General features: G+C 47.7%; 1 protein-coding gene across 1 annotated transcript in view; it reads left to right on the forward strand.

Moving 5' to 3' along the window:
• Positions 1-7,837, forward strand: part of CHRDL2 (chordin like 2) — a 51,225-nt gene extending 43,388 nt beyond the window's left edge. Inside the window, exons 10-11 of the mRNA XM_081197424.1 lie at positions 1,547-1,639; positions 6,845-7,837. Of these exons, the coding sequence (XP_081053550.1) occupies positions 1,547-1,639; positions 6,845-6,924 (173 nt within the window). The 3' untranslated portion in view covers positions 6,925-7,837. The remainder of the gene's footprint in view (positions 1-1,546; positions 1,640-6,844) is intronic.
• Positions 7,838-18,374: the final 10,537 nt, after the last annotated feature.

The raw sequence follows: 18,374 nt of genomic DNA on the forward strand, positions 1-18,374 counted from the left end.
GACATACCTGAGGCCGGGGAGTTGTCCACGCACGTGACAGAATGAGGTGGTCGAATCCTGGCAAGGCAGCATGGCCTGTGCCACGTCAGTCTGCATAAGAACATGAGAAGAGGCTGCAGGATCAGGCCAGTGGTCCATCTAGACCAGCATGTGGTTTTCACACTGGCCAACCAGAGGCCCATTGCGGTGTTAAGCTGTGGGCCAGACCAGGGGTGAACGAAGGCGTCGTGACACCCGGGCAGGGCGTCGCTACGTAGGGCGCATGTGCGGTGTCACTACGTATGACACGTGTGCTGTACATAGCGACGCTGCACATGCGCTGTCCATAGGGGTTTGCCAGCAGCAAGTTTTATAACATATAACTTTTTTACATACCCCTTTTAAACTCACAGCGGTTAGCTTGTTGCAAGCTTGTTTAAGCTTCTCAATATTAGATTCCTGTAAGGTAAAGGTAAAGGGACTCCTGACCGTTAGGTCCAGTCGCAGACGACTCTGGGGTTGCGGCGCTCATCTCGCTTTATTGGCCGAGGGAGCCGACGTACAGCTTCTGAGTCATGTGGCCAGCATGACTAAGCCGCTTCTGGCGAACCAGAGCAGCGCACAGAAACGCCGTTTACCTTCCCGCTGGAACGGTACCTATTTATCTACTTGCACTTTGACGTGCTTTCGAACTGCTAGGTTGGCAGGAGCAGGGACCAAACAACAGGAGCTCACCCCGTCACGGGGATTCGAACCGCCGACCTTCTGATTGGCAAGCCCTAGGCTCTGTGGTTTAACCCACAGCGCCACCTGCATCCCTTTAGATTCCTGGTAATTTCCCTTATATCCCTCTTAAAAGAATAGACACGACACAATCTTGTGCAAAGTATACAGTGGTACCTCGGGTTAAGTACTTAATTTGTTCCGGAGGTCCATTCTTAACCTGAAACTGTTCTTAACCTGAAGCACCACTTTAGCTAATGGGGCCTCCTGCTGCCGCTGCGCCACCGGAGCACAATTTCTGTTCTCATCCTGAAGCAAAGTTCTTAACCTGAAGCACTATTTCTGGGTTAGCAGAGTCTGTAACCTGAAGCGTATGTAACCTGAAGTGTATGTAACCTGAGGTACCATTGTATATAAAAGAAGTTTACTCACACATTCAGTTCACAGATGGATCCCTGAAGGCAGACTTAGTTACAAAGTATATACATCTGGAATCTATCCCATATGGAGATAGTCCCTTTGTCCTCTGTTGGCTGGAAGCATCTCTAGCTAAAAAGCTGTTGCTCCAACGATGGAGGAAGTCAAAGAGTATGCAGTGTGCCTTGTCCTTTTGTGTTACCTGGTCAGGTAAGGTCACGCCCACCTCTAGTCACATGTAAGAGGAAGTAAGTCCCAGCCCAGGAGGAAACAGGAAGTTCCGACTGGCTGGACCAAACATCGCCTTGCATGTCCACTCTAGGAAAACAAGGGATGTTGTACTTGACTGCTATCTATGTATCACATCCCACATCATTTTCTAAACTATGCATCTGTGTCTGGTTCTTGGGGTTTGTTTTTTTTGTAGGAATCTTTCATTTGATCCAGATCAAGAAGGTCAAGAAACAAGAGTTCCGGCAAGAAGTGCAGAACTTCCGGCTAGTTTCCAGGACAAACGAAGGTATGGTTGACCCGAGCAGAGCTTTCAAAGGTGGCTTGGTGGTTCAGATTGGGTCCGTTTGGGGCTTTGCCAACACAGAATCCCAGAGAGGTGGTGGTTTGGTAAAAATGTTGTTAACTCCAGTGGGAGGAACAACCGAACTTACAAAAATGTATTTAATTCCCCCTCCCCTCTCCGTTGAAGCATAAAGGTAAAGGGTAAAGGGACTCCTGACCATTAGGTCCAGTCGTGGCCGACTCTGGGGTTGCGGCGCTCATCTCGCTTTATTGGCTGAGGGAGCCGGTGTACAGCCACAGGTCATGTGGCCAGAATGACTAAGCCACTTCTGGCGAACCAGAGCAGCGCACGGAAACGCCGTTAACCTTCCTGCCGGAGCAGTACCTATTTATCTACTTGCACTTTGACGTGCTTTTGAACTGCTAGGTTGGCAGGAGCAGGGACTGAGCAACGGGAGCTCACCCCGTCGCGGGGATTCGAACCACCGACCTTCTGATCGGCAAGTCCTAGGCTCAGTGGTTTAACCCACAGCGCCACCCACGTCCCTTCCATTGAAGCATAGCTGTCAACTTTTCCCTTTTCTTGCGAGGAATCCTATTCGGAATAAGGGAATTTCCTTTAAAAAAAGGGAAACGTTGACAGCTATGCATTGAAGCAGGAAAGATGAGGCTGGATTGCAAGACCAGTGGGGTTGGGGTTGGGGGGGATGCAATAAAATTCAAAGACAAGCTACCTTGAAACATTTGGCTTTCTTAGCTGTTGAGGTTAATGCACACACCCCCAGACCCTTTACTTTCTGGTACAGCTAACAACATCGAATGGGGGCTTCTTGTAAAACTAAGCATGCCATGCGCGACAAAGCCCTCTTGGGAGTCTACCACTGAGATTCCAGGTTGGGGTGTGTGTGTCTTGAGTGTTTGAATGCTCCCCAGTGGAAAATAACTCCTGGCTTGCAGAACACTAACATGCCAGAGAATGTTTGGTTAAGGGGGGGGGGGGAGATGCCTGGGAATGATATGCTAGGGCAGCCTTAGTCAGCCTGGCACCCAAACAAACAAACAAACAAACAAACAAACAAACAAACAAATATTATTTATACCCCACCCAGCCACTCTGGGCGGCTCCCAACAGAATATTAAAAACACGATAAAACATCAAACATTAAAAACTTCCCCGAACAAGGCTGCCTTCAGATGTCTTCTAAAGGTCATATGTTTATTTTCTTGACATCTGCCAGGAGGGTGTTCCACAGGGAGGGTGCCACCACCGAGAAGGCCCTCTGCCTGGTTCCCTGTAACTTTGCTTCTTGCAGGGAGGGAACCGCCAGAAGGCCCTCGGTGTTGGACCTCAGTGTCCAGGCTGGACGATGGGGGTGGAGACGCTCCTTCTGGTCTACTGGACTGAGGCCATTTAGGGCTTCAAAGGTCAGCACCAACACTTTGAATTGTGCTCGGAAACGTACTGGGAGCCAATGCAGGTCTTTCAAGACCAGTGTTACGTGGTCTTGGCGACCGCTCCCAGTCCCCAGTCCAGCTGCCGCATTCTCTGTTCCCCAACAAACACTTCCCCAACCTGACAAGCACCGGAAAGGAACGGAATGTGGGTGAGCTTCAAACCAGCTGCCCTTGCAGACTTAACCAGGTGCGAACACATCGCCTTAAGATAAATAGATAAAACTTTATCTGCATTAGCCAATGGCCATAGCAACATTAAAACATTACAGTATACGCAGAAAAGGAGATTGGATATAAGACCACAATTTAAAGTCCTGAATCAGCCGTCAGTTAGTGGCCCTTATTCTGACTGCCCCTGCTATGAACCTAGCAACCTTTGCTGTTATCTGATAGAAGAAAGGACATTGTGGCAGTGGTTGAGCGCCCTGGGATGCTTAGGACGAGTGGGGTGATTGTCTCGTTCCTCAGGTCTTTGTAGAGAGTACAGGACAGGAGGACGTGTGCCGCTGTTTCGGTGCTGCCATCTCCACAGGGGCAAAGATGTTTCTCAGGCGGGATCTTGTGGAATCGACCCTCGAATACCGCAGGTGGCAAAACATCCAGTCTTGCAAGTGTAAAAGCATGTCTGTATTTTGGGATAAGAAGTTTGTGCCGATATGGGGCCAGAGAATCAAAATGGAGAGGTGGAAAATGAACATACCAAGGGCAGAATTTCCTTATAGTGTCCAGGTTGTTCTGATGCTTAATATCTTTTAGACGTTGACCAATTAGACTGTTTGCTTTAGTGGGGCCCATAGCGAGTAGGTGTTGTGGGGATAGGCTACAAGAGTGAAGTTTTTGATAGACGGTTTTAAGCCAGGCACTTTTATGGGAGTCTTGAAGTACTAGGGATAGCAAACTGGGGGGATTTGAGTTTAGGCGGAGCCAGAAGTTAAGAGTTCTTTGCCAAGTCCGTACTTCTACTGAAGGGAGACTTGCCTCCAGTCGCAATGCACATGGCCTTAAGCTCGCGATTTGTTCTGTTCTGTGCCCTGTTAGTCACTGGACTGCTGGGAGTCTTTCTTCCGTCTCTGCACTTTACGGGACATCAGAAGCTGCCAGAGACACCCGCTCGCATTTCGTCGAGGGCGGGCCGAGGGTTACGAAACCCACGCCGAATCGCATCCCTTCCCGAGTCTGTAGAGCTGCTTGGTGTCTAATAATATGCAATCCATCTGGCATTCTGGGAAGCGGAAGATGTGTCAGACGAATCCATTCCCCCTCCCCATATTAAAAATAATCCCCCATATTAAAAATAGCTCCTGGAGCATTCCTGGAAGATATGTAAGTGTTGTTACCAGAAACTGCAAGGACAGACTTTGCTTTCCTGTAGGAATCATTTGTTAAGATTGCTTAAAAGGCCAGCAGACAGATACCTCTCTAAGGTTAGCAATTGTGTCATGGCTGTTCCGGAACATGAAAGACGCAGAACGTCATTAAACTCTGGGACTCGCTCCTGCGCATAGCTGTCAATGTTTTCCCTTTTTTAAGGGAAATTCCCTCATTCCGTATAGGATTCCTCACAAGAAAAGGGAAAAGTTGACAGCTATGCTCCTGTGGGAGGCAGTGATTTCCCGCAAACATTAAAAGAGAATTGGATAAATTTGTGGAGAACAGGACCATCGATGGCTTCTAGCTATGATGTGGCTGTGCTCTGCCACCATAGCTGGGAGACAGAAACGCTCCTGAATACCCCTTGCTGGAAACTACAGGAGGGGAGAGGGCTTTTGTGTGAGAATTTTCTGCTGTGGTCTAAACCCCTGAGCCTCTTGGGCTTGCCGATCAGAAGGTAGGCGGTTCGAATCTCTGTGACGGGGTGAGCTCCCGTTGCTCTGTCCCAGCTCCTGCCAACCTAGCAGTTTGAAACCACGCCAGTGCAAGTAGATAAATAGGTACAGCTCCAGCGGGAAGGTAAACAGCATTTCTATGCACTCTGGTTTCCATCTCAGTGTCCTGTTGCACCAGAAGTGGTTTAGTCCTGCTGGCACATGACCCGGAAAGCTGTCTGTGGACAAACACCGGCTCCCTCGGCCTGAAAGCGAGAGGTGTGTTGCAACCCCATAGTCGCCTTTGATGGGACTTAACCATCCAGGGGTATTTTACCTTTTTACCTTTGGGGCATCTGATTGGCCACTGTCAGAACCATAGATGCCAACTCTTAAGGGGCCCCGGTCCCTCCACCGCCCCCCCCAATAAAATATTTGCAGTGGGGGGTCAACAGTCAGTTGCAGAGGAGGCTGATCACAGTGTGGCTTGGCTTCAGTGGCTGCTGGGGAATTCCCAGACATATCCTCTTTTGAGGGGGAGGGTCCCATATTCTCATCCGGAGAGAATTTTACATTTTAAAGCAAATGTCCTGGATTTTGAGTTTTTTTAACTTTTGCATGTGTCATCAAACACCCCCCAAATCTTCTGGTCAAGTTGGTGCCTCTGGTGAGGACAAGTTGCTGGACCAGAAAGACTGTTTAGTCTTCTCACCTTCTTAATGTCTGCCACAAATCTGTTTTAAACCCACAGATGTCCATGACCTTTCCATATATTGCAGCAAGTTTCCATTTAATGTTTGAATAATAGTAATAATAATAATAATAATAATAATAATTTATTATTTGTACCCTGCCCATCTTCTGGGTTTACCCAGTCACTCTGGGTGGCTCCCAACAGAATATTAAAAACACAGTAAAAGATCAAACATTAGAAACTTCCCTAAACAAGGCTGCCTTCAGATGTCTTCTAAAAGTCAGGTAGTTGTTTATTTCCTTGGCATCTAATGGGAGGGTGTTCCACAGGGCGGGAGCCACCACTGAGAACGCCCTCTGCCTGCTTCCCTGTAACCTCACTTCTTGCAGGGAGGGAACCACCAGAAGGCCCTCGGAGCTGGACCTCAGTGTCTTTGGTCAGCTCGAATCTAGAGGCAGGCTTGGAGAGGCCCTTGGCTGAAACCTTGGAAACCCACTGCCAGCGTGGTCCATCCTTTGGCAACCTGGTGCCCTCCAGCTGTTTGACACTACGGCTGCCCTGCCAAGTGCCAGGGCTGGATCTATTATGAAATTCATGAAGCTGTAGCTTCTGGGCCACTAATCCTGGAACTCAAATGAGTTATTTTTGTTGTTGTGAAGATTTCAACAATCTCAGAGTCTGAGAGCCAGCAGCAAAGTTGTTCTAAATGGGGTTGCGATCTGTTCTGGAACAACTCCTTTGAATATGATATTGATGGGACCCAACATTGCGAAGGGGCCCCCATGACAATTGAAGCTTCACGGTCCCCAAAATTTAGGTCCACCACAGCCAGATGCAATTGAACGATGGGAGTTGTAGGCTGGGAACGATGGGAGTTGTAGTCAAGGCATCTGGCGTTTCGCCAGGCTGCCAAAATCTGGTGTAGGCAATACCAAGCTAGGTGGACCCTATGTTTTAACCTAGCCAAAGTCATCTTCCTGCGTTCCTTATAGAGGGCGTGTGGTTTGCGAAGGAATAGATTCATTTCGCAAAAGGCGGTTCATCCGCAGAAGGAGATTCTCATTTGCAAAAGGTCACGCTGCAATAAATTAGTATTTAAAGTACCAGAGGATCCTTTCTCTTTGCTAGCATATTTTTTTTTTTTGGAGGATGGGGGATGGGGGAGAGATAATATTCTATAAATAGTTTATTGCCCTTATAGGGTATACGTTTCATGGGAATAGTGAGTAATGAATATCCTTCTATCTTCTCTCAGCTTACTGGAACACGTTCCTGGTGCAAGGCCCAGAGGCGAAGATCTCTGAAAGTCCGGACAGAGAAATCAAGAACTTGTAAAAGAATTGGGGGTGGGGGGGTGGAGTTTATTGATATTAATATATATGGGGGAAAGTTGCATTATTGAGTAAACTATCGCCGCAGAAGCAGGAAAGACAATCTGCAACCAGCTTTGTGAAAATGCCAGCAAATTAACCCATGGGAATGAGGACGACCAATATGGCTGCTTGACTTCAACGCTCTAGATCCTGCCGATGCGCCCAGCCTTTCCAAATGCTGCAAGAGTGAATGGATGGCTCTTTTGCCTGCTTCCTGCGAAGGGCAGTGGGGTGGGGGTGAGAACCAAGAAAGATGCTTTAACCTTTTAGGGGAAGGGGAGGCTGAGGGGCTGCCACTTCCTATAGAGCACGTAGGAAACCATCACAATAGAGCTTTGATTCTGCTGTTTCACCGATTGTTCTGGGATAGCAAAGGGCAAATAGGAAGAGGGTTTCCGTTGCAGAAACGGAATATTTTTCATTTGCCTCCCAGCCGCTCTGTTGGAGTCTCTGTGTCGCTCGAGGTTTTGGGTGCAACCAAGAATTGATGAAACTCCAGACTCGCAAGTTTTGTCATCCGATGCCGGAATTTGAAATCTGAATTCAGGAACTGGAACAGGTTTTCCACAATTCAAACGCTCTCCCCTGGATACTTTGACAAACTACGCTTTAAAAAGCCCACCCTCCTTCTGCCTCTCCTTTGAATTTTGAATGTAAACCTTATGTCAAGGGCTTTTTGTTTTGTTTGGGTGTCTGGCGCAGAGGTTGGGCAAAATTTCCCCGCCTTGGCAAACTCATCCCCATTCCCCCGCTACCTTACCCTGTGAAAAGCGTTCTTCAGAAAAGCAGTTTGTTTGCACAACCCACCAAGGAAGATAATAACACAACAAAATTCAAAACAGTAGCAATTGCACATTTATTCTAAAGTCAATTGAAACTACCGTATTTTTCGCCCCATAGGACGCACCGGCCCATAGGACGCACCAAGTTTTCTGGGGGGAAAATAAAGAATTTTTTTTTTAATTCCCCCCCCCGGCGCTTGTGGGGCCGGCAGCAGGGAGAAGCGCTCTTCTCCCCGCCGCCCGCCTGCAGACCAGGTCCGGGGACAGCGGGAAAACGCGCTGCGCCTCCCAGCTGTCCCTGGAGCTTGCGGGGCAGGCAGCGGGGAGAAGCACGCGTCTCCCCGCCGTCAGCCTCCAAACCACATCGGGAGACAGCGGGATGGCGGCGTTCCGCCTCCCCGCTGTCCCCCGACCTTGTGGGGCTGGCGCTGCGGCTCTCCTGAAGCCTGGAGAGCGAGAGGGGTCCGTGCGCACCGACCCCTCTCGCTCTCCAGGCTTCAGCGAAAGCCTGCATTCGCCCCATAGGACGCACACACATTTCCCCTTCATTTTTGGAGGGGGAAAAGTGCGTCCTATGGGGCGAAAAATATGGTTTATTCTTTTTATTTATTAAATTTGTATACCGCCCTTCATCCATAGGTCTCAGGGCAGTTCACAGCATAAAAACGCAAGATAAAAATAGCAAATACATAGGAAAGCAAAACAATAACCCCCCTCCTGCCGCCGCCACCCCCCCCCAAAATCAGCAAAATGGATGAACTTTATTTATAGATATATAAACTTTTCAGATATATACATTTCATTCATTTTTCAATCAGTTCGACATTTTAAAACCTGACTTGCTTCCCCCTCTTTCTGCGGTCCCTTCAATTTATTTTTAATATCTTCCGCATATCCAAATGAGCAAAATGGATGACCTTGACCCACTGATACCTGTTTTTCAAAGTCTGATGGTGGCCATTTACTCCTCCAGAAGCCCCACTCCTTTGCCTCTTAGCGCCCTCTCCATAATCCCAGAGGTGGAGCAAGGTGAGGGCTGGGGGGGGGCGGTCTGCGCCAGGTGCCATCCCTGAGGGGGGGTAACATCGCCGCGGGCGGTGTACCCCCAGGACGCGCGCCGACGCTGGTGCACCCCCTGGGATGCACGCCGATGCCACTTGCTCCGCCTCTGCCCGTCCCTAGGGGCACTATGCAGCGCGGCCAGTTCCAAGCCCATATGGGTGCTGCGCCGCGCACCCCGCCCCACCCCTACGGGCGGTTTGCCCTGCCCCTGGTGCCTGAGAGGTTTCCTCCGCCACTGCGCAATCCCACCCAGCGATACCACCCACTTTGGGAACCGCTGATCCAGAGGGATTTTAAAAGAAACCCTCTAACATTTTACCATAGAACCGTAGAATTTCAGAGCTGGAAGGGAATTCAAGGATCCTCTAGCGAGCGACCAGCGGTTCTCAACCTGTGGGCCCCCAGAAGTTGTTGGACTACAACTCCCATCATCCCTCACTAGCTGAGGGATGATGGGAGTTGTAGTCCAACAACATTTGGGGACCCACAGGTTGAGAACCGCTGCAGTCTAGTCCAACCCCTTGCAATGCGGGAATGTTCAGTCGTCCCGTACGGGGATCGAACCTGACACCTTGGCGTTATAGTTACCAGGCTCCAACCAGCTGCGCTATCCAGGCTGAGGTTCAGCAATTGTCCTGCACGTGCAAACTACCTAGGTGCAGATGCGCTGTATATATATACCGTATTTTTTGCCCTATAAGACTCACTTTTTCCCTCCTAAAAAGTAAGGGGAAGTGTGTGTGCGTCTTATGGAGCGAATGCAGGCTGCGCAGCTATCCCAGAAGCCAGAACAGCAAGAGGGATTGCTGCTTTCGGTGCGCAGCGATCCCTCTTGCTGTTCTGGCTTCTGAGATTCAGAATATTTTTTTTTCTTGTTTTCCTCCTCCAAAAACTAGGTGCGTCTTGTGGTCTGGTGCGTCTTATAGAGCGAAAAATACGGTATTTTTAAAAAAATGGCAGAGCTGGTAAATGCTGCTTGCTCGCGGCAGCTGCGTGGAAGAATTGGGACACCTCATGTCTGCATTCTGCTTCCACAGTCAGAGGCAGCCCTGCTTCTGAATCCCAGCCGCCAGGAGGGGAAAGGGCTCCTGTGTTCGGATCCTGTTTGCAGGCTTCTGGCTGGCCACTGCGAGAACAAGATGTGCCATTGGCTGGCTCCGACTCTTGGCGTGTCCGACTCTTCGTGACCCCCTGGACCAGAGCACGCCAGGCACTCCTGTCTTCCACTGCCTCCTACAGTTTGGTCAAACTCATACTGGTAGCTTCGAGAAGACTGTCCCACCATCTCGTCCTCTGTCGTCCCCTTCTCCTTGTGCCCCCCCATCTTTCCCAACATCAGGGTCTTTTCCAGGGAGTCTTCTCTTCTCATGAGGTGGCCAAAGTCTTGGAGCCTCAGCTTCACGATCTGTCCTTCCAGTGAGCACTCAGGGCTGATTTCCTTCAGAATGGAGAGGTTTGATCTTCTTGCAGTCCATGGGACTCTCAAGAGTCTCCTCCAGCACCATAATTCAAAAGAATCCATTCTTCGGCGATCAGCCTTCTTTATGGTCCAGCTCTCACTTCCATACATCACTACTGGGAAAACCAGAGCTTTAACTATACGGACCTTTGTTGGCAAGGTGATGTCTCTGCCTTTTAAGATGCTGTCTAGGTTTGTCATTGCTTTTCTCCCAAGAAGCAGGTGACTGCTAGAAAACCCTTTCAGCTGTTTAAAACCAGACTTTCCCCCATCACTCGCCTGTGCCTGGAATGATGGTGGTTTAGGCGCCACGGGTCTCGCGCAGACTGTCTACACTTTGCACTACGGTAGTGGTTTAGTACATGGTTATATCACATTTATAATGTATCTCACACCGTTCTTCGCTGCACTCAGATCAACCGAAATATGCTTCTTCCCAAGAACCAAATGTGGTCCATTTGTCACAAGAGGAGAGCGTGCAAAGGGACTTGCACTCGCCCCTGTCCGTTTTTGGGGGGAAAGGTTCGCAGTCTGATAAATGTATTTATGCTTGTTTTGATTGGGGGTGTTTGGGGAGAAATCTATTTATTTGGAGATGCGTATCTCTGTCTCATAGATCAGAATAAACTGGTTTCTGAAGCCAAGCACCCTCCTCTTGCTATTTTATATATATATAATGTCTTCCTTTTTTAATAATAATCTTTTATTAATTTAAATTACACACTTATACAAAGAATTTACAAACTCATACTACAAAAAGAAAAATAAAGAAAATACAATTAAGAAAAAATAAAGAAGAAAAAGCAAATTTACATACATATTTTTTTTTAATCTTCCTAATTAATACTTAATTAAACACTTAAATAAAAAAGACTTCTAACAAAACAAGTTTGCCAATCATTCTCATTATACTCTTTATACTGTGGTTGTATAGTAAAGAATATAAAACTGTGCGGGGGGGGGGGATAAAATAAAATATAATGAAGATAGCGGTAAAAACTTAACTATAGAAAATACATTTTGGGGGTTTACAGCAATAATCAAATAATAGATCTTATTCTAATTGCCCCGCTAAAAACCTTGCAGTTTTTGCTGTCACCTGATCATCTTGATCTGCTAAAAGAAAGAACACAGTTGCAATGGTTGAGGAACCCAGCATGGACAATAGTAGAGGGGTAATAACCTCACTCCTCAAATCTTTATAATGGGTCCAGGCACAGGAGCCACTGACTCAGTACTGCCAATTCCATAGGGACATAACTGCTTTTCTAGTGGATTTTTTTGAAATTCACCCTCAAGTACGGCCGAAGGCTGTATATTCAATCTTGCGAAAGAGCGCCTGTATTTTGGAATTGTCAAATTTTGCAAATCGGGTGGCAAAGTGTCAAAATGATTAGGTGGGAAAGAATAATAGCATGGGGGGAAAACTTCCTTATGGCAACCAGATTATTCTGTCGCTCAATATCACATAGGCGCTGTTTAATTATGACACACTTTTTCCCTCCTAAAAAGTAAGGGGAAAGGTGTGTGCATCTTATGGAGAGAATGCAGGCAGGAGGCAGGCGGGAAAAACTTGCAAGTGCTGCACACACGCTCCACGCGGCTCGTGAAAGGGAGCGCTGAGCAGAGTCTGGGATGCAGACAGGCTCTGCTCAGCGCTCCCTTAAAAATTTTTTTTTTCTTGCATTACCCCTCTAAAAACTAGGTGCGTCTGATGGTCAGGTGCATCTTACGGAGCGAAAAATATGGTAAATTGTTTGCTTTACCTATCCCACAGAGATTGAGCTTTCAGATCAATGGAATGAAGGTTAGCAGAGACGGCGCTGCCTTTACGGCACATGGCTCTTTTTGGTTCTCAAACACCTTGGTACTCAAACAACTTGGAACCCAAACACTGCAAACCTGGAAGGAGGTGTTTCGGTTTGCGAACTTTTTTCAGAAGCCAAACGTGCTCCGTTTTGAGTGTTACGCTTCCGTTTTGAGTGTTACGTTGAGGTCTGTCTGTTTTTGCTATTTATTTTGTGTTTTTGCAGCTCTTTTTGTTTGGTTTTTGTGACTGAGTGGAACCCAGTTCAGCTACTGACTGATTGATTGTGTGACGGCAGTACATTGTTTCTTGCTTTCATTTTATAGATCAGTGGTCTCGTTGGATAGTAAAATCCATGTTAAATTGCTGTTTTAGGGGTTGTTTTTAAAAGTCTGGAACGGATTAATCCATTTTGTATTAGTTTCTATGGGCCTTGGTTTTGGAATGCTTTGGTTTTGGAACGGAGTTTGGTTTTGGAACTTAATCTGTTCCGATTTAATTTGAGAACCAAGGTACCACTGTATAAACCAGGGGTCAGCAACCTTTTTCAGCAGGGGGCTGGTCCACTGTCCCTCAGACCATGTGGTGGGCTGGACTATATTTTGGGGGGGAGAAATGAACGAATTCCTATGCCCCGCAAATAACCCAGAGATGCATTTTAAATAAAAGGACACATTCTACTCATGTGAAAACACCAGGCAGGCCCCACAAATAACCCAGAGATGCATTTTAAATAAAAGCACACATTCTGCTTGTGTAAAAACAGATTCCCGGATCGTTCGCAGGATGGATTTAGAAGGCGATTGGGCCGCATCTGGCCCACGGGCCTTAGGTTGTCTACCTCTGGTATAAGCAGCCTGAGCATAAGACGGAGAGGCTCACAGTGTCAGCACTAAAACAGGTTGTGCTTCTCCATTAGTCGCAGTTTTGGGTCCAGCACAGGACTCTGTGTCTCCAGCTCCCATCCTTCCTTAAACTTGGCTCTTACACAACTCTCTCGCTCTTGTTCTGCTACCCAGCAGATAGGTGAGGGGGCTGGAGGAAAAGCCCACCCATTAGCCCACCCTCTCTTAGCTGTATCTGCCCGCGGACAGCCTCGCCAGAGTGGTGCATGCTCTGGTTATCTCCCGCTTGGACTACTGCAATGCGCTCTACGTGGGGCTACCTTTGAAGGTGACCCGGAAACTACAACTAATCCAGAATGCAGCAGCCAGACTGGTGACTGGGAGCGGCCGCCAAGACCATATGACACCGGTCTTGAAAGACCTACATTGGCTCCCAGTACATTTCCAAGCACAATTCAAAGTGTTGGTGCTGACCTTGAAAGCCCTAAATGGCCTGGGTCCAGTATTCCTGAAGGAGCATCTCCACTCCCATCGTTCTGCCTGGACACTGAGGTCAAGCACTGAGGGCCTTCAAGCGGTTCCCTCCCTGCGAGAAGCCAAGTTACAGGGAACCAGGCAGAGGGCCTTCTCGGTAGTGGCGCCCGCCCTGTGGATCCCCCTCCCACCAGATGTCAAAGAGAACAACAACTACCAGACTTTTAGAAGACATCTGAAGGCAGCCCTGTTTAGGGAAGCTTCTAATGTTTGATGTATTATGGTATTTTAATATTTCGTTGGAAGCCGCCCAGAGTGGCTGGGGAAGCCCAGCCAGATGGGCGGGGTATAAATAATATATTATTATTATTATTATTATTATTATTATTATTATTATTATTATTATTATTATTATCTCTCCCAACCTGGCTCATCTTTCTGGGGTGCTGATGAGGACACTCAGGTGGCCAGCTGAGGTCATTGACTTCTCACTTGTCAGACCAGCTCAGTAAAAGAAACCTCTCTTAGATTCCACAACCTCAAGAATTGGGGAGGAATGCAGGGCATCATCCTGACTCCCAAATCCACAACATCAAGTTGCCACTACACCTGTCAAGTATGTCAGGGGACGGTAAAGGTAAAGGACTCCTGGACAGTTAAGTCCAGTCAAAGGCGACTGTGGGGTTGCGGCGCTCATCTCGCTTTCAGGCCGAGGGAGCCAGCGTTTGTCCACAGACAGCTTTCCAGGTCATGTGGCCAGCAGGACTAAACCGCTACTGGCTCACACTGGCAGAAATGACTGGCAGAATCCGAGACCAGGGAGAAGAGTCGGTGGAAGAAGATTAGAAAAAATTCAAAGATTATTTACAGAAACACTGTAAAATTAATGAATGTTAGAATGATGTTGGATAGAAACTAAGTGGTCTTTTGCTGTAATGCTATAAGGGAATATGAGAAAATGGTTATTAATAGGTAAAAATAATAATAATGTTATAATATTTAAAAATTGAAGATTAAGATGATTGAAGAGGGGAGGGATTTGCTGAATTAACAATTGGAACTGGAATACAGAAAAGGAAGGCGTGAGGAGGTCCGGGAAATAAGCAAATGAAAAATATGTGATAGAAAGATTGAACTGTTTTTTAACTATTTTTATTTTGTATTTTTCTTTTTTCTTTTTATTTTGTAATTTTTTGAAAATCTTAATAAATATCTTATAATAAAAAAAACCAAACCACTACTGGCTCACAGAGGACTGTGATGGAAACGCTGTTTACCTTCCTGCCACAGCAGTACCTATTTATCTACTTGCACTGGTGTGCTTTCAAACTGCTAGGTTGGCAGGAGCTGGGACAGAACAAGGAGAGCTCACTCTGTTGTGGGGATTTGAGCAGTCGACCTTCCAAACGGCAAGCCCAAGAGGCTGAGTGGTTTAGACCACAGCGCCACCTACGTCCCATCCTTTTTTAGACCCATTTATGACTTCAGGGATAGGGACACGGGTGGCGCTGTGGGTTAAACCACAGAGTCTAGGACTTGCCGATCATAAGGTCGGTGGTTCGAATCCCTGCGACGGGGTGAGCTCCCGCTGCTTGGTCCCTGCTCCTGCCAACCTAGCAGTTTGAAAGCAAGTCAAAGTGCAAGTAGATAAATAGGTACCGCTCCGGCGGGAAGGTAAACGGCGTTTCCATGCGCTGCTCTGGTTCGCCAGAAGCGGCTTAGTCATGCTGGCCACATGACCCGGAAGCTGTACGCCAACTCCCTCGGTCAGTAAAGCGAGATGAGCGCCACAACCCCAGAGTTGTCCGCGACTGGACCTAACGGTCAGGGGTCCCTTCACCTTTACCTTTATGACTTCAGGGATGGAAATCAATGGAGCTGCCCATGGAAATTAATGGAGGAGAAATCCAATATTATAATGCAGCTAGCATCGACAGTTGGCGCAGAAACAAAATGGAGTGGGTGGTGGGGAAGCCCCCAAACAAGAGAGATTTGGCAAAACAGCCAGATGAGCACTAAGCTTGCCCCGTGGGCAGGGATTACAGACTGCAGACTGGCTTTTGGCAGGCTGGGATGTGGGATAGCGCCACTTGCAATATCGTCTGGAGGGATGTGGGGGAGATGCGTCGGGAAGATGTAGAAGCCTCTGCCTTTTGCAGACATTGCTTCTCGTGCAACGGTAATAATAATAATAATTATTATTATTATTTAAATATAACCCGCCCATCTGGCTGGGTTTCCCCAGCCACTCTGGGCGGCTTCCAATCGAGTGTTAAAATCTCGATAAAACATCAAACATTAGAAACCTCCCTAAACAGGGCTGCAGAACAGCTGTTGCAAAGGGGGTGGCAATCTGTCGTGGAACAACTCCACTGAAGACAATGTTGCTGGTACCCAATGTTGCTGGTTGCGAAGGGGCCCCCTGGCAGTTGAAGTTTCAGGGTCTGCCACGGCCAGATGCATTTGACCGTGCTGGCTGGGAATGATGGGATTATAGCCAAAGCAGCTGGAAGTTCACCAAGTAATGTATGTGGTTATATGGTTTGATAATTTGGTATGTTGAAATTGTTTAATAATTTTAAATAAATAGATATAGATAGATGATAGATAGACAGATAGACAGATAGATATAGATAGATAGATAGATAGATAGATAGATATAGATAGATAGATGATAGATAGATAGATAGATAGATAGATGATAGATAGATAGATGATAGATAGATAGATAGATAGATAGATAGATAGATAGATGTGGTATAAACACCGACAACTGGGAAACACTGGCCTGCGAGCGCTCCAGTTGGAGAACAGCCTTTACCAAAGGTGTCATGGGCTTTGAAGACACTTGAACTCAGGACGCAAGGGAGAAACGTGCTAAGAAGAAGGCACGCTTGGCAAATCCACACCGTGATCAACTCCCGCCAGAAACCAATGTCCCCACTGTGGAAGGGTGTGTGGGTCCAGAATTGGCCTCCACAGTCACTTACGGACTCACTTTTAAAATCATGTTTATGGAGGACAATCTTACTCGGCTGCGAGGGATCGCCAAAGAAGAAGAAGAAGAACCTGCTTCCCCAAAACAGAACGAATTAAGTACTTAACCTGAGGTACCACTGTACTTAATTCGTTCCGGAGGTCCGTTCTTGGCGGGTGGGGCTATTGGTTTGTTGTTTTATTTTTACAGTGGTACCTCTGGTTAAGAACTTAATTCGTTCTGGAGGTCCGTTCTTAACTTGAAACTGTTCTTAACCTGAAGCACCACTTTAACTAATGGGGCCTCCCGCTGCCGCCGTGTGATCTCTGTTCTCATCCTGAAGCAAAGTTCTTAACCCGAGGTACTATTTCTGGGTTAGCGGAGTCTGTAACCTGAAGCGTATGTAACCCGAGACACCACTGTAGCCGCTTTGCTTCTCAATATTCTCTGGTCGGCCTCTGTCGTTTTCTCCTTCCGATAGGGAACCCACTTAAGGACTCTAGACGGGCTCTTGGATACCCCATAAGGGAAAAGGAGCAGTATTTTTCTTATAACAATACTTTGCTCGGGAGGGGAGGTGGCCCTCGATGCAGAAGAAAAGTCCCCGCTTAACTCTCCTATTTCAAGATGGAACGAAGGCATGCGGAGCACAGCTGAAAGCAAATGTCATCCAGTCTGGATGACCACCAAATGTCCAAATCTTGCACCCCACAACCCCCAGCAATATCTCTTTCCCTGAACTGACATCTCCTTCCCTGTCTTTCCCATTTATGGCCCGGCTTCTCTTTATCTCCTCCCAGATCTTCATTTCTACATCTCCCCTCTCTCCAAACTCCTCCTGCCTCTAATTTCCGCTTGATTCCACCCCCCGCCCCCTGCTGCAGCAAAAAAATTAAAAATAAAAAAGCACATTGTCCTTGCTGGTGCCCCAGCAACTCTCCTGTCTAAACTTTGGTGTCTGTGATTTGCTTTCCATTTTTCCGAATGCTGTTGCCATTACCTTCAGATTTCAGCAGGAAAACTGCTCCTCTTTGGCTGACGTTCCTTTGGCAGCGGACTCTGAGGCAGGGCCAGCGAAGGACACACCACCTATGTGGGCCCATTAATCACGGACCGACCTGCCTCCCCTCCCATAAAAGGGTTTGGGTTAGCAGTGCCACCCTTGTCATGTTGACCTGTCAATTTGGATCAGGGCACACTTTGCAGGAGGGGTGGAAATGAGATACCGTTGAAATGACTCCCCTCTGACGAAAGGATTGTTGCACTTAGGGTAGCAGAAACGCAGCTAAGAAGCTCAGTTCTAATAATAATAAGAATAATACTTACCTATACCCCGGCCATCTGGCCGGGCCTCCCCAGCCACTCTGGGCAGCTCCCAACAGAATATTAAAAACAGGATAAAGCAACAAACATTAAAAACTTCCCTAAACGGATGTTTTCTAAAAGTCAGGTAGTTGTTTATTGACATCTGATGATGAGAGCGTTCCACAGGGAGGGTGCCACCACCGAGAAGGCCCTCTGCCTGGTTCCCTGTAACCTCACTTCTCGCAGGGAGGGAACCGGCAGAAGGCCCTCGGAGCTGGACCTCAGTGTCTTGACTGAACGATGGGGATGGAGACGCTCCTTCAGGTATACTGGGCCGAGGCTGTTCTGCACTATAACAGAAAGACAAAGCTCCTGTTGCTATGTCCCAGCTCCTGACAACCTAGCAGTTTGAAAGCACACCAGTGCAAGTAGATAAATAGGTACCGCTCCGGCGGGAAGGTAAATGGTGTTTCCTTGCGCTCTGGTTTCTGTCACGGTGTCCTGTTGTGCCAGAAGCGGTTTAGTCCTACTGGCCACACGACCTTGAAAGCTGTCTGTGGACAAACGCCAGCTCCCTCGGCCTGAAAGCGAGATGAGCACCGCAACTCCATAGTCGCCTTTGACTGGACTTAACCGTTCAGGGGTCATTTACCTTTTTACCTTCTTCTGGTCGGCCCAAAAAGGAACTATATAACGGCAGT

Source organism: Podarcis bocagei, assembly GCF_964188305.1.
Source record: "Podarcis bocagei genome assembly, chromosome: 6".
NCBI classification, from domain to species: domain Eukaryota; kingdom Metazoa; phylum Chordata; class Lepidosauria; order Squamata; family Lacertidae; genus Podarcis; species Podarcis bocagei.